This window comes from Oryza brachyantha, chromosome 1 (genome assembly GCF_000231095.2).
Source record: "Oryza brachyantha chromosome 1, ObraRS2, whole genome shotgun sequence".
Taxonomy (NCBI): Eukaryota; Viridiplantae; Streptophyta; class Magnoliopsida; order Poales; family Poaceae; genus Oryza; species Oryza brachyantha.
Window position 1 is genome coordinate 30,079,950 of NC_023163.2, and position 14,908 is coordinate 30,094,857.

The 14,908-nt window shown below is 38.4% G+C and overlaps 2 protein-coding genes across 2 annotated transcripts; both read left to right on the forward strand.

Moving 5' to 3' along the window:
* Positions 1–1,872: 1,872 nt before the first annotated feature.
* LOC102710928 lies at positions 1,873–4,654 on the forward strand. The gene is made up of 2 exons (XM_006645112.3): positions 1,873–2,333; positions 3,792–4,654. Exons 1-2 carry the CDS (start codon positions 1,910–1,912, stop codon positions 3,869–3,871), a joined length of 504 nt encoding a protein of 167 aa, XP_006645175.2. The 5' UTR covers positions 1,873–1,909; the 3' UTR covers positions 3,872–4,654.
* A 3,568-nt stretch (positions 4,655–8,222) lies between these two features.
* On the forward strand, positions 8,223–14,276 carry LOC102711207 (CMP-sialic acid transporter 3). Its single transcript, XM_006645113.3, has 16 exons — positions 8,223–8,395; positions 8,485–8,710; positions 9,556–9,672; positions 9,899–9,955; positions 10,269–10,346; positions 10,484–10,528; positions 10,784–10,843; positions 11,053–11,175; positions 11,762–11,839; positions 12,027–12,096; positions 12,565–12,672; positions 12,866–12,999; positions 13,082–13,152; positions 13,352–13,400; positions 13,480–13,537; positions 13,623–14,276. The coding sequence occupies exons 2-15, from the start codon at positions 8,540–8,542 to the stop codon at positions 13,528–13,530; spliced, it is 1,212 nt and encodes a 403-aa protein (XP_006645176.2). The 5' UTR covers positions 8,223–8,395; positions 8,485–8,539; the 3' UTR covers positions 13,531–13,537; positions 13,623–14,276.
* The last annotated feature ends 632 nt before the right edge of the window (positions 14,277–14,908 follow it).

Genomic DNA, 14,908 nt, shown 5'->3' on the forward strand with positions numbered 1-14,908 from the left:
CTTAGTTTAAATTTATATGTGAATATTGTTCTTAGTGTCAATAAATTCAAGAGATAATAATTTGCAGAATTTATAATAGGATGATACAGGGTGCCAGTGAAATATTATACTATAGTGTAAATCTATAAACCTTCTTATGTATAATACTGAATAACACTATCTTCTACTCCTACTAGCTAATAGAGCCTACTGAGCCAAATATTACATTGTTACCGTTTTCTTTCCTTTTACAAACATAAACAGAATATATTATTATAAATTAAAAAATAATTTATAATTAAAAAATTATATAAATATTCTTAACAGTGAACCAAAAATTAAACTATGATAAAAACCCTCAAAATTAACTTTAAATTTAAATTTTAACATATATAAGGATAAGGATAAATATAAAGATGAGACGTAGTACCATTTCATGTATTCATATATAATAAGAGTACGTACGAAAGCAGGATACAAACCCACTATAATTTATATATTTATAAGACAAAGAGTAAAAATAAAATAAAAAAAGGCATGGGCTCTCCTACATCTACAAACGAGCAAGTGATGTATGCGATCGAGTGGGCTACACGTAATTAATGACCGGGTGAGAACAGTGCCACGTCACCGGCTGAAGAAACCTATAAGCGCATTCCCAACCCATAAGATTAGATATGGTTTCTAAGAAATTAGTACTAGACTTTACTCTTCTAATGCAAACAACACTATTTCACACTTAAATTTAATACTACTTATCTAACATAATATCTTAGATGTTGTGTAAAAACCATGTCTGATGTAAGACATGGTTTTATTCTCTTTCCTCATTTATTCACTTGCTATATTATTTTTTATCTTCTGTGACAACTTATTTAATGTTATAGATACCTTATTAGGTTGGGAATTCTAATTATGTTACCCAGCACGCGGCCACCAGTAATAATGATACCGGGCTGGGGGCCTGTCTGGTGGGCCCCACCCGATGACAATCTAGTCAGAGGTGCGCCTAATTTTCAGTCCACGTCACCTTCATCCGGTATAATTTCCGGTACGTACACATGGACAAGTGTTGTATATCTAACTAATCTAAGTGCACTAAATGACTATATTTAGTATAGTAATCTATCCGTTTCAATCTCACAAAATGCGCACATGGACACGATTCCCACCGTTTAGAAAGCATTTCAGTAATTCAAAATTTATACGATAACATAAACATTTTTATGATGTTTTTAAATACATGGAAGTAAGTTCATGCATTTTCATCTCTATCCTAGTTTATTTACTAAAGATCATGAGAATAGTTTTATTTTGGAAGGTGTAGCAGTAGTATACATGCAGTAATATAAGTATATTCGAAATATTTTACCTGATTATCTACTTGAGTGCAAAAGGCACAAGTGATATGGTATATGAACTAAGTTATTATGATTCAAAATATAGTCCCATAAATATTATGCACATATATTCAAAATCACAAGCGTCGCATGTCAAGACACATTTATACATATATGAGTGCATTATTCTATGTATGCATTTTTCGTGTAATCTGAAGAAAAATGCCCGAGTGCCAAATAATAGAGGTTAAACAAAACATTTAGTTATGCCAACTGCCAGCATGAGTAAAATAAACAGCTCTTGCTCTTCAGTGTAGAGACAGGTAGCTGTGCAATTAGGGATGCATGACTAAAATAGGGCCAGCTTATTAGAAAAAAAAAGCACAAAAAACACACTCCAAAAAAAACTCTTACAAAATTAGGCCAACACAAAACAGCCATAAAATTAGTCATAGTCACCTAAAACTAGCCCCAAAACAATATTCTAACCAATTAAAGGGCCCTTTTTTTAACCAAGAAATGATTTTTACCTCTTTATAAATAGGCCAAGACCAAGCCCACCTGATGAGGCAGCAACCAGCGAGAGAAAAATGGCGGCCATCTCCACCACCGCCTACTTCTCCTCGCAGCCGCAGCTTCCCTCCACGCCCGCACCCACGGCCACGGCCGCCGCCACCGCCAAGCCCAGCACCATCGGCGGTAGGCCGGCAAGGCGGCATCAGCGGAGGAGCAGCAGCAGCTTCGTGATGCTGGAAGCAGCGGCGGCCGGCGGCGGCGGGGCGGTGGGGAGGACGAGGAGCCTGACGGAGGAGGACCTGGAGGAGCTCAAGGGCTGCCTCGACCTCGGCTTCGGGTTCGCCTACCACGAGATCCCCGAGCTGTGCGGGACGCTCCCTGCGCTGGAGCTCTGCTACTCCATGACGCGGAGGTTCCTCGACGAGCAGCGGGCGCCCGGGCAGGAGCCCGCGCCGCCGGCGACGCCGCCGCTCCCCAACTGGAGAATCTCCGGTCCTGGTAAGCTTTTCCTGTGCAAATTTTGGTTTTTGTTTTTTTTTTTCCGGTAAAGGTGTGATTTTTATGTTGATTTGTTGGAGCTTTCTGATTCGGGAGGATTAGAGGTGATTGGGCTTAGATGTAAGATTGAGTTTTTTGGGTTCATTTGGTGAGGAAGGTGGACGCGCTGTTTAATATTGAGATGTGTGTGGCAAACTGCACTTCGTTAGTAGTTCATTGTCCGTGAAAGAAATGATTAATTTATGTTTTGCCCAGGTAGGATGAGAGTATGTTTGCAGTAATATATCAGGTGCGTTTATCCATTAGCTTACTTGTTGAATTCCGTGTAGATTATACCGCTGTTTTTTCTAACAAGTGGTTTGCAATATGGTGGTAGTATTAATAATGAAGAAATATTCTGAATCTGATGCTTGTAATGAATAAAGATATCGGACATGATAATGGAATGGAGTAGTTTTCAAGCAACATGCATGTAGGCAACCCCCAGAGTAGGGAAATTTACATGCTTTTGTTGGAGATTATTGGGTGCCTAATTTCGGCTTTTTGATTGACCTGTGCATACGTATTGATGGCTTGCTCTATTGAATCGATGCATAGTTTGTAATTATAAAAAAACTTATAATAGCAATTCCAGCTGGATAGATGTTGTGGATGCCAGCTTGCTGTAGCTGTTTAAGGCAATCTATTAACAACTCTCTCATACGCTTAATACCAATTGCTGTATTCAACCCCTTGGCCTTAAGATTTTGGTTCAGTCAATCCTTCTTGTGTGTGTGTGGTGGTGAGGAGAGTGGGGTTAGGATTTTTCTGTTGTCCCAATGACGCTTGCATCTTATACCACATATGGCACAAGTTGTTTGGCAGAGAGAATCGGGTGCGTTTTCTTTTGCTTTGTTTCATAGAAGGAATTTGGATGACATACACCGCAAATTTCTTGACACAAGTGAAGACTGCAAATAGTGCCAAACTTTTGGTTGTCGTCAATTCTACGGTTCTCTAAATTGATACAAATACAAAATAAAAAGACAAAGGAAGTTTTAGCATAGGAAATGGAGGAAACAATGCTTGCATTCTCATGATAGAGCACTCAAGGTGAAAGAAACAGATGTGCTTTGTTTATTGTTCTCGCTTTTCATAGTAAGTGCGAACTGTCTTCTGTAAGACAAACTTCACAAGAAAGCAAAGCAAGAGTAGCCCCACTGGGAATTATGCTCCTCTCCTTTGTCCTTTCCAACACATGTTTCCTCTGTCAAAAATAAATTCGAAGAAATACTGTTCTTTCCTATCAAGAATGTTCATTTTATTTCTAAAACGAAAGAGAGTACCTCAACATGTTCTCTGTACCTATTACATGGACTGTCCATTTATTAATCTGGAGACTATGTTTTCTTTTGTAACTGATCTATTCATGCAAGCCATACTATTCCTTGCTGATCAATAGGTTCTGAATTCTTATAGGTGATGACCCGGAGGAAGTGAAAGCTAGACTGAAGTACTGGGCTCAGGCAGTGGCATGCACTGTCAAACTCTGCAGTTAGTGGTGGTTGGCTGCCTGCTGGTTCATCCCACAATGTCTATCCTATTGACGGGCAGAACTTCAGGTGGTTGAAGTTGAAGAATTCACTTTATATGGTTTTGAGGTCAGGTGAGCAAATTCACTGAGGATCGCGCCTCGTGGTATCGAGGCAACACGATCGATCAGTTCTTTTTGCAAAACATCAAAGGGGGAGAGACTGGTACCACCACGGAACAGCGAGAGTAACTCGAGGCGATCCGTGGTCGGAGCTTTTCTGAAGGGCATGTGAAGCTTGTCATTCCTCATGGAGGGTCTCTGCACGGTGCAGGGTTTGCAAGGGCGAGACCTGCTAGTTTTTTGCTACTTGTCATGATCTCTAGGAGCACCAATTGCTGTACTACTGTATCTGGTGGGGTGGGGGGTTTGGCTGATCCATGGGTGGATCAGTTCCAGACTCTCCTTGTTCTGCTATTCCGTTAATTTGTTTTGATCTCCGTAGTAAACATCGCATGGGATGTGATGTGCAGATGTGTAGATTCTGCTATACTGCAAGGTTGCAGAACAGCATGCTCTGGAGGACTTGTGACTTATCCATGCAGCATAACAGTAAAACTGTAGCTGCTGATATTCTGTTGTACTATCATCTATCATGTGATCCTACTGGAACTGTATCAGACTGGTAAAAATACCTTCGTGAATAAAGGCAACTGTTGCATGAACTTGTAGCCTCAGCGCATGGCTATATTCAGAAAATACGCCAAACGGTGTATTAGCATATTGTTAGGACTTCTATATTTGAGCGACACCAATGCTGAAAGAAAACGACGATGGAAAAACATAAAAAAGAATCTAAAATCAACTTTTAAATTTCAAACGTTGACAATTTGATATACGTATTAGGCCAAAAGATGGAACCCTTGCTGGTTTTACAAGTTATCCAGTTCAATCCTACTGAGCTTGCACCCAGATCATACGCCCGCATCTCTCTCTTGTCAGATTCAGATTTCTCCTTTTTGCTGTAAGATTCATTAAATTTCCTGTGCATTGCCTTGTTCTTTATTTCTATATTAAGCATAAATGAAATGGTTTATCCACGACTTAAAATTAATTTATATGTAATTTTTGTATACATGTTTTTAGCGATTTAAAAGATGGCTGAAAAATAAGCTGGGATAAATAAAAACCCTAAATTAACTCTAAATCTAAATTTTGAAACTCAAATTTTGACTTATAAATACAGACATAAACAAAAGGTGCAATTACAAATTTATCACTGATTTAAAAATTATGGTAAACTGTCACTAAAAATTATAAAAATACCCCTAAAAACTATTATTCCAATAACATAATAGCATCCTTGTAAGTTTAAAAATCAATGAAAATCCCGATAAGTCTTACCCGAAGCCATCGCATTCGTCGCAACTGTGCAGTGTGTACAGAGAGGGAGGCTTTTGTTTTGTCTTTTTCTTTTTTGTCGGTGAGGGCCTTACACGCAGGGACACGTGGCGCGCGCACGGTTCCCGATTATTTCCGAAGCTTCCATGTGGAGCCCCCTTTGACTCTGTGGCACGTTTACCAAGGGCGTTAATCTCCGCCAACCTGTTCGGTATGACCGCACCTGTGCTATGATGAAATACCTGAAATGCCCCTCGTGTATGTGAATCGCATCGGAGGGTTCCTGGTAATAGGGGCAAAAGCTAGGGGTAATTCTGGAATTTGATGTGTATGTCTGGGCAATCTCCACTTTGGCGACTCGTCTCTGGAGATGGCGATGGAAACCCGTGACCCGAGACTCGATGGGTATTTATTTTATTAGGGTACAAGTATGAACTAAATATATTATCCGCAGGTAAGTAACCGGGCAAATACCTTCACCCGATGGGTACACGGGTATGGAAACATTCTTATGATCCCCATACCCGTTTACTCGTGGGTAATAAATACCCGCAAGTTTAAATGTATGTTATGGCCCAATATAAAATTAGCCTAGTCCAATTAACCAAAACCTTAGGTATTTAAATCATCCATATATTTTCCACTACACTATATGAATATGTGATGTTTTATCTAGTGTCTATTGTAATATACTATATGAAAACTATGTAATTTAGATTATTTTAAACTGTTACGGGTATATGGGTAACCCGACGGGTAAGGTTTACCCAAGCGGGTATGGGTATGGGGAAATTTTTCTACCCATGACGGGTATGAGTATTTTGATGATACGAAATTTTACTGATGGGTATGGGTCTGAGGTACCAATACCTAATGGGTATTTACCCGTTGCCATCCCTACTCGTCTCTGTCCGGGTCTCGTCCATGGTGGTGACCGGTGAAGAAGCAGAAATGGCTGTGGGAATTGTCAGTTTAGACCCTGGGTTTTCTGCTTATTTGAGATTGGAGGTGCCTGGTTTGGATAAATTACATTACGTCCATCTTATTAAAAATATAACTATAAGTATTTCTAACTTCTCTGCTTTATTTCCACAATGACTTTATATTTAAACAATGATTATATTGGAATTTAATAAAGTATGGGATAAATATATTGAGATTTGAAAAGGTAGGGAATAAATGCATTAGGACATGTACAAAGGGCTTATATAGTCTCTCGCTGGATGCTGACTGATGTAGAATAGAGAGATGATAGGAGAGAAAAATCGTGTTTTTGGTATGGAGTCAACAAAATATTGACTTTTTTGCATAAAACGAGGAACAACCAGAAACTTTACTTTGTACGTGTGTTGATATAATTAGAGACGTCGACTAGATGGAATACGAACAAGTAATTAATTAGTCTATAATTATGAAGGGTCAGCTTGAGAGATTATCCTTTGTATGAAAAGTTTTTTTTTTTACTGACATGACTTTAGATAGAGCTCGTAATAAACTATACCATTGAACATGCCATTAGGGCTTGAAAATGTGAAGGGAATTATAGTATTTATAGTTTAGTTTAGTTATATATACGAGCTAGGTAAAACCGAAGCCTTTTTAAGACGGACTGATTTTTAAGACGGACTGAATAGTAAGTAAGCAGGTGGAATTAAATAGGAAAAAAGGTGAGGATTGGTTTAGAGAATGAAGCACATGAAGAAATTAAATAGGTGAATGTAGCGATCAATTGAAAAGAGAATATAGATGAATAAGTTGTTGTATTTTGGAACATAAAGAGTACGTTGTGTGATTATAAGACGGCTGTTCTTTTTCATTCGTGAAAGCTCAATTGATTGCGACCAAAAGATTTGGTCGAGGATAAGTTCTGATCCTAAGTATTAGAAATCCTGATGAGGTTTTGATATGGGGCTATTTAACTTTTGTCACTTTAAAAAATGGACGATAATATATTTGCTATTTATTGTCTATGACACGTGGGTCCTCATGTGTCTATTATATATGGGTCCGGCGGTAAATCTGTTATGACCAAATATAACAGTGATAAAAAGTTAATTATTCCGAGAAAATTTATTATCAGTCGAGTCTTTTCAGGTAACGTCTATTATCCTCGCTAAAACACATCCTATCCCTTCATCAACATGGTAGTGAGCTTTAGGATGACAATGCAATAATATTTTCTGCCTACTAATTGCTTGTAGACCATTTTAGGGAAAAAGAACAAATTGCATTTCCATGGGAATATGCTAGCTATCCAAGTATCCATGACGGAGTATAATACTGCCCCGTTCCAAAAATAATGTATTTTCTACTTATGTATCTAGACTCCATCCCAAACCAAATGATTTTTCTGGCTATGAACATGCGCTTATGTTAAAAAGAAAATTTCTGGTTAAGCATCTGGACAAAGAATGCATAGCTAGAAAATAATCCTTTTAGGACTAAAGATACCTTAAATAAACAAACTAACATAAATTTGTATGATCTGGACAGATACCACCAACCCAGCAGTTAAACACCAACCTTTTCAGCGGAAAATACCTCGTCATTAACACTATCCAACTAAAACATTTCCCATAAACTGCAAGTTTTTACTTCCACACCACCCACTTTTTTGTCTTTGATTCCATCCTAAATCAGCAAAAGAATCTCCAAGGGAGTCACCTTTTTGTTATTTGAAGGAAAAAGACGAATTGCATATCTACAAATAAAAAATAATTTATAAATAAAACATATTTTTCGCGATCTAAAAGCAAATATTAAAAAAATAAATTACAACAAAAAGTTTTAAAATAAACTTTGAGTTTATAATTAAAATTTTAAATTTTAGCCAGAAGCAAAAATATACGGCCGCAAATAAGAACTCCACGAGGACCCTTTTGGAAAGCAGTAAAAGTCAAGGTCCCCTTTTAGAAATACAAAAACCTCACAAAAAAGTCCCTTCCCCTTTCGTTCTTGCGGGATATTCTTTCCGAATATGATTTACATTTTTTTGCCACTCCCCGTCGCCTCCTCCTCCTCCTCCTCCTCCCCAACCTCGCCGACGCGCGCCTTCTAGAAGCTTCGAATCGCGATCGGCGCCGCGCCGCCCCGCCCCGCCCCGCCTTGGCCGGCACCAGCTCCCATGGTGGGCGCGCCCACCGGAGGATAGGTTCTCTCGCCCCCTTTCACGTCTTGGTCGGGTCCTGATTTTTCTTTTTGGGTGAATTTTGCTGATTTTTTTGGGGGGCTGATTTGCAGCGAGAGCAATCGGAATCGTAGGGTTTTGGCGGCGGCGGCGGCGAGGGAGGAGGGGATGAGCGGGGAGGTGGAATGCAGAGTGTGCCACGCCAAGGTGCCGGTGCCGGTGGCGGCGGCGGCGGCGGTGTCGAAGGCGTACGACAGCCACCGGAGCACCGTGTCGTCGAGGCAGCGCGCGCTCAACGTCCTCCTCGTCTCCGGCGACTGCGTGCTCGCCGGTCTACAGGTGGATAATGCTTCCCTTTGCGCATAGGGTTTCGCTTTGATCAGTGTGCTTGGTCCCCGAATCGTGTTGCTCGCGGCTCACGGAGTCACGGGTTGAAACGTCTGTGGTAGTTGTGCTTGGGATTACGTGGGATGGTGAATTGAGTGGTTGTGAATTTGGATTAGTAGTTTGCTGCTTAGTTAAACCATGACGTTACCGAAATTTGTATCTTCGTGCATTTGTTTAGCTAAAAAAAAACTTATTCATCACCTGTGAGCCTGTGATATCTCTCTCTAAATGATGTTGATGTTACTGAACTGTGAACAGTGTAAAATTAGTGTCATGTACTTTCTCTGTTTTAGGACTTAAGACTTTTTAGCCTTGCTTATATTCATATGGATGCTAATGAATCTGCACACATATACAAACTATATGAATGGATCAACGGATGAATTTAGACAAGGCTAGAAAGTCTTACAATATGAAATGGAGAGAGTAAATGCCTAATGTTAGGCATTACCACATCACTCCATGATTGGCTTCATCGATCTGTGTAGATGAATAGTTATTTGGGATCTGGATGACATCAATGTTAATGTCTAGGCGCACATACTAGCTGATGGGAAAAGAATGTGTGTCTAGTTACTACTGTCATGATCATTCCATGATTCACATTGCTCTGTAAGCTATCTCTGTTAAAGTAAAGACCTTAAACTATGGAACATTCCATTGAAACACAACTTGTTGATCAGTTATTTAACCAACTGAGCACATCCATAGGAATGTTTACTAAGCCATGCAGTTGCCACTTGCCACTTCATGAACTCTTATGTTACCTGATGAATCTCTACCTCTTTTTTCTGTAGCCTATATTGGTGTACATGTGTAAAGTGGATGGGAAGTTCAAATTTAGCCCAGTCAGTGTGAACTTCTTGACTGAGATTACAAAAATTATCTTTGCCATTATCATGCTATGTATCCAGGTATGTAAAATGTTCTATTGTTTCATCTACCGTGTTTGTTTATATCATTGTTCGCATCCTTGTTCTTTAGTTACTGTGAAATGCATTTTCTTCATGTACTGCTAAGCGAGTGGAATAAGGACTGTTTTTCACGTCATAAAACTTCATTACAGCATTGGTTACTAAAGAATTCTATTTCTATTAATTTCTTGGATATCATTGTCAAATTGGTTTCTGCCCTTTGCAGGCTAGGCGCGTAAAGGTGGGAGAGAAGCCATTTCTCACAGTTTCAACATTCATGCAGGTAATATGACCATCAAGTGTGCCATGCTTACTGATTGAATCTGGTCAATTCCTTGCTTGCTTTAAATCTCTAATTTGATTTTCTCCTTCAAAACCCACACAATTGAAGTACACGCTATTTGTTTTGAAGAAGGGTAGTGAATCCTCATTGCTTGGCAATATAGACCTCACGTCAATACATTATTATAGGACAACTTATTATTTGGCAGAAATCTCTGGAACTTCTGTACATAGCTATGTGTTACATGAAGTTTCTCTAATCATGAAAAGTTAGTGATTTTATCTGCCATCATAATTATTTCTTCACTTGGCAGGCTGCTCGCAACAATGTTCTTCTTGCAGTTCCTGCTCTTTTCTATGCTATCAACAATTACATGAAGTTTGTAATGCAGGTATATGATCATAAACACCTTGTAATTACAGACCATGTGGGGACTTTACCTTCTTTGAACCAAACTGTGCGATCTTGCTTTTGCGTACCTTCAATCTGGTACAGCTCTTCTAACCATTGACCCAATGTTTTGTGCAGCTATATTTTAATCCGGCAACAGTGAAAATGTTGGGTAATCTCAAGGTATGCTATACCCTCTTTTTTTTTTTTCTCCCAAAATTATCTTAGTGTCTAGTAAATAGCTACATAATGTCAATGTTGGTGCACTCGCGCACATGTGCATTTGGACATGGACTGCCCATGTTGTTCTAAAATAGTTTTTAAGCTCCTAATAGTCCCAGCCTTGTGGTATTTTTAGTTGATTTTCAGCATTTGTTGGAGTTTGGCAACGGAATAAGTTTTGACTATATTGGTAATAACACATTCTTATTTCTATAGGTTCTGGTGATTGCTGTACTCCTAAAAGTGATAATGAGGAGGCGTTTCTCCACAATTCAGGCAAGTTTGGTTTTTTAACTATCATCAGCCATGTTAACCAACTTTCAACATGCATTTCCCCACAAGATTGCAGTTTTTTTTATTTAAACCAATTGCCTACATTTTTTTTCGTCGCATCCATCTATTAATATCTAACTTATATATATACATATGTTTCTTCAATGCTATGAACTTTGTGTAATTGACATCATGATATGGCATGTTGACAGTGGGAAGCACTTGCTCTTTTGTTAATTGGAATATCGGTTAATCAGCTAAAATCGCTGCCTGAAGGTTCTAGTGCACTTGGTCTTCCTGTTGCTGCTGGGGCTTACTTATACACAATATTTTTTGTAAGTTCTGTCTTTTGGTTAATTTGTTAATTCCTTTATCTTGTACTTATTTTCGTCCTCTTATATCTGCTTAGTGCACAGTGTGCTCCTCAATTTAACATGTTGGTTTAGACTAGACTCCTGTGCAATGGGCTTTTATTTTTTAGGAGTTCTTTTCCATACCCCCCCCCCCTCCCTTTTTTACACACAGCATAACAAAGACATTCTGGCAGTCAAGGGATTATGATACAATTATTCTGTATCTGGTCTGCTCCTCAGCTGCATCTAATTATAGACATGCAGACATTTGTCTTATTGATATAATGCTTGGGTTCTTATATGTTTTTCATTGAACCAGTGTTTACATTTAATCATATTGATTCATATGTTAAGTATATTGCACGGTAAGATGAATAACTTGTAGTATACTTCGACAGAGTAAGACAATAGGTTGTCAGCACATAGGATTAAACCAGTGCTTTTGAAGGCTTCACAAGTTTATTTTCATTTGGTTGTGTATTCAAAAGTTTTTTTTTCTATATAGCAGAAAATCAGAAATAGACAACACAATCGAATGTTTCATACTAAACATTTTTTGCACAATCAGGTAACAGTTCCTGCACTGGCTTCAGTTTACAATGAAAAGGCTCTGAAAAGCCAGTTTGATACCAGTATATATCTTCAGGTATGACCATATGCATATGTTTCGTTTTGCTAGTTATTTACTTATCCTGCTGTACACCATGTGCATGGTGCTACTAGATGATAATGTCCTAACTCCTAAACTGTCAGCCTACCATGCTTATACGTTTGTTTATCTCTCCTAAAGCTATTTTTTGGGGGACGCAATGATTGTCATCTCATGTTTGCAGAACTTATTTCTGTATGGATATGGTGCAATATTTAATTTCTTTGGGCTTGTGATCACTGCCATCATCCAAGGTAATTGTTGAGAACGCATGTCTCATGAGAAGAAACACACTTTTTGCATAAGTCTCCAAATTTTCTGCTGTGATCTGCTGTCAATAACTTTACTTTTAATTACTAGTAGCCCCATGCCAGCTTGTATTTTGACAGGTTACTGACTTGGTTAATTTAGTCCTGTTGTGTTATATATCTTGACATCTCGGTATATACAGTTTAATAGATCAAAATAAAACATTTCAATAGTTTAATTAATGGAATCACTTTCTTCTTGTTTTTCATTTTGTGACAATTATTCAATCAACTATGCTTTTGGGATGTTATGTCTAGAGACTATGCACAAAGAAACGTCATCTTGTTCTCTGGCATCATATTTATTGACTATTTGACTTCTACAATGCCAGTATAGCTACGTACTTTTCTTTATTTCTTGTGTGGCATGCACTGATGGTGCTATAAGAATCACTTATATGTTATTTTGGCCAGGGCCTAGTAGCTTTAATATTCTGGAAGGGCATTCAAAGGCCACAATGTTTCTTATTTGCAACAATGCTGCCCAGGGCATACTTTCGTCATTTTTCTTCAAATATGCAGGTATTTACCAGCCCCTGCAAAAAAAACTCCCTTTGACTCAATGTTGAAATGGTACTTTGTATACTCATATATCCTTGAAGTCTGTTATGGTACATCTTCAGTGATTAATAGGCTGAATCTGCTTTATTTGTTTTTGTTCTATGTCTGGTAAGTGAATTGCTGTAACATTTAAGCACAATAATGCTGACTGCAGATACAATATTGAAGAAGTACTCATCAACAATTGCCACAATCTTCACTGGAGTAGCATCTGCTGTGTTGTTTGGTCATAGTCTGACCATAAATTTTGTTCTTGCCATATCGGTAGTAATTATATCTATGCATCAGGTAGCCTCTTTTCTGATTAACTAATACTGATTTTCCATGGCACTACATATTTACATGTTTCTATCATTTTTTTTAATTTCAGTATCTCTCAAACCAAATTAAGGATGATGTTCCAAGCAGTAAAATCGAGATGCCTGATTCGCATGAGCACAGGTTTGGATTCTTTACACTATATATAGAAACATTGTAGTTTGTCACTGCTGAAGTTTCATGTCATGATCTACCTTCAGTAGAAATTCATTACTATTTGTTTAGTGACAGCAAACTTGCAGTTCATGCTGATGCATTTTAGTGTATTTCCATGACTGTCTAGTAATATATTTAAGTTTTTGATGGATGTCTTGTTCCTCAGATCGAAGGAATCTGTAGTCGTTAACGTGTCTGATTCTATCGCAAGTGAGGTAACTGTTCGCTACATCAAATCCAAAGCTATCTGCTCTATTTTTCTTCAGATACAAATCATTGGTCTATACAATGCAGGCTAAACACCGGCATGGTACCGATGAGAGGCAGCCACTTCTTCCTGTATGACCAAGAGGTTCTCTTCTTGGCAGAGTGTAAGAATTCCCATACAGTCCATTGCTGTACATCTCTCCTAACTCGCAGTCTCGCATTGCTGACAGAGACAATTCGGCTTCCACACAGCAGGAGAAGCAGCAGCATACATCTTTTACCAACACAGAGTGCTCACTAGAGAAGTAGAGTTGAAAGTTCATAACAGTCTTAATAGCCTTTTTTTTTTTTTGACCTAATGTTCCTGAAGCCACACCAGTCGCCATTTTGAAGTAACTGTCGCAAGAATGCCTCTGCCTATTCAGTGGCGCGACCATGAGTTTACTGATATAGAGTAGCGGGATGGATCGAGGATATATCATAGATCCTGTTGCGTGTGATGACACCTTTTTTACAAGCTTGAATCGGGCCGCATTCATCCATTCGTTGTGTTGGTTTATATAGGTATAGATAGCACACCCATCTGCTCCCTTGTCTAGTTCAGTAAAGAAAACATCATGTTTACTTGCAGTTGTGTTTGTTGCATTCATAACAAGAGCTAGCTAACGGCCGGCGTCTCGCCGCCGACTGACCGGCCGGCCGTCTGCGAGCGGTGGTGCTAACTCTGCCGGAGGCGGCGAAGTCCGTACTGCTAATGGAACACGTCCGAGGATGTTTTGAGAGGATCAGCAAGTACATTTGTTTTCTAATCGATGGCACTGTTTGCTTTTGGTGTAACGATTGACCATTTGTTTTATTCAAAAACTTAAAACAAATATACAAAGTACAAGGCGATCAACTTTTGGCATTTCGAAGTCAAACTATAATTTGTAAAACAAAAATAATTTTGAATACAATTTTTATACAGGTGTTTTAACGATCTTGGTGATTTTCCTTTTTCATGGAAAAACCAAATGACGTTTACAAACCAAAAATATGAATAAAACTATTATATATATATTCTTAGTAATCTAAAAGGCAAGACTGAAAAATAAACTAGTATAAAAACTCAAAATCAACTTCAAGTTTAAAACAAAACATCATATAAGCATAAGCAGAAGCTAAAAAATAAACTACTATAAAAAACTATAAAATTCTAAATTTAAAGTTGAAAATTTAAATTTTGGATTACAAGTATAAGCAGAAGCAAAAAAAAATGAGGATGTAAGTTATGCTTAAATTCCAAAAATGAGGATGCAAGTTATGCTTAAATTTTCTCTAATGATAAAGCAAGTCATAACAAAACAAACGATTACGAATGGACAACCTGTTCTTGTAGCGAACATTTGTGTATGTGAGGCGGTCTGCAGTTATGTTTGGAAGGTCAGTTAGCTCTGCATTTAGTTGGAATGTGCCTTTTTGAGTTCAGTTTCCTAAGGATGCGCACAATCGTACACAGTCGTGCACGTTTCTGGAC

Bases quoted from the DNA above. Each gene is read 5' to 3' on its own strand.
- LOC102711207 (XM_006645113.3), top strand. From the start codon at position 8,540: ATGAGCGGGGAGGTGGAATGCAGAGTGTGCCACGCCAAGGTGCCGGTG. The intron at 9,956-10,268 runs GTAATATGACCA...TTCACTTGGCAG, and splicing joins CAGTTTCAACATTCATGCAG to GCTGCTCGCAACAATGTTCT. The intron at 12,673-12,865 runs GTATTTACCAGC...TGCTGACTGCAG, and splicing joins ATTTTTCTTCAAATATGCAG to ATACAATATTGAAGAAGTAC.
- LOC102710928 (XM_006645112.3), top strand. From the start codon at position 1,910: ATGGCGGCCATCTCCACCACCGCCTACTTCTCCTCGCAGCCGCAGCTT. The intron at 2,334-3,791 runs GTAAGCTTTTCC...GAATTCTTATAG, and splicing joins CTGGAGAATCTCCGGTCCTG to GTGATGACCCGGAGGAAGTG.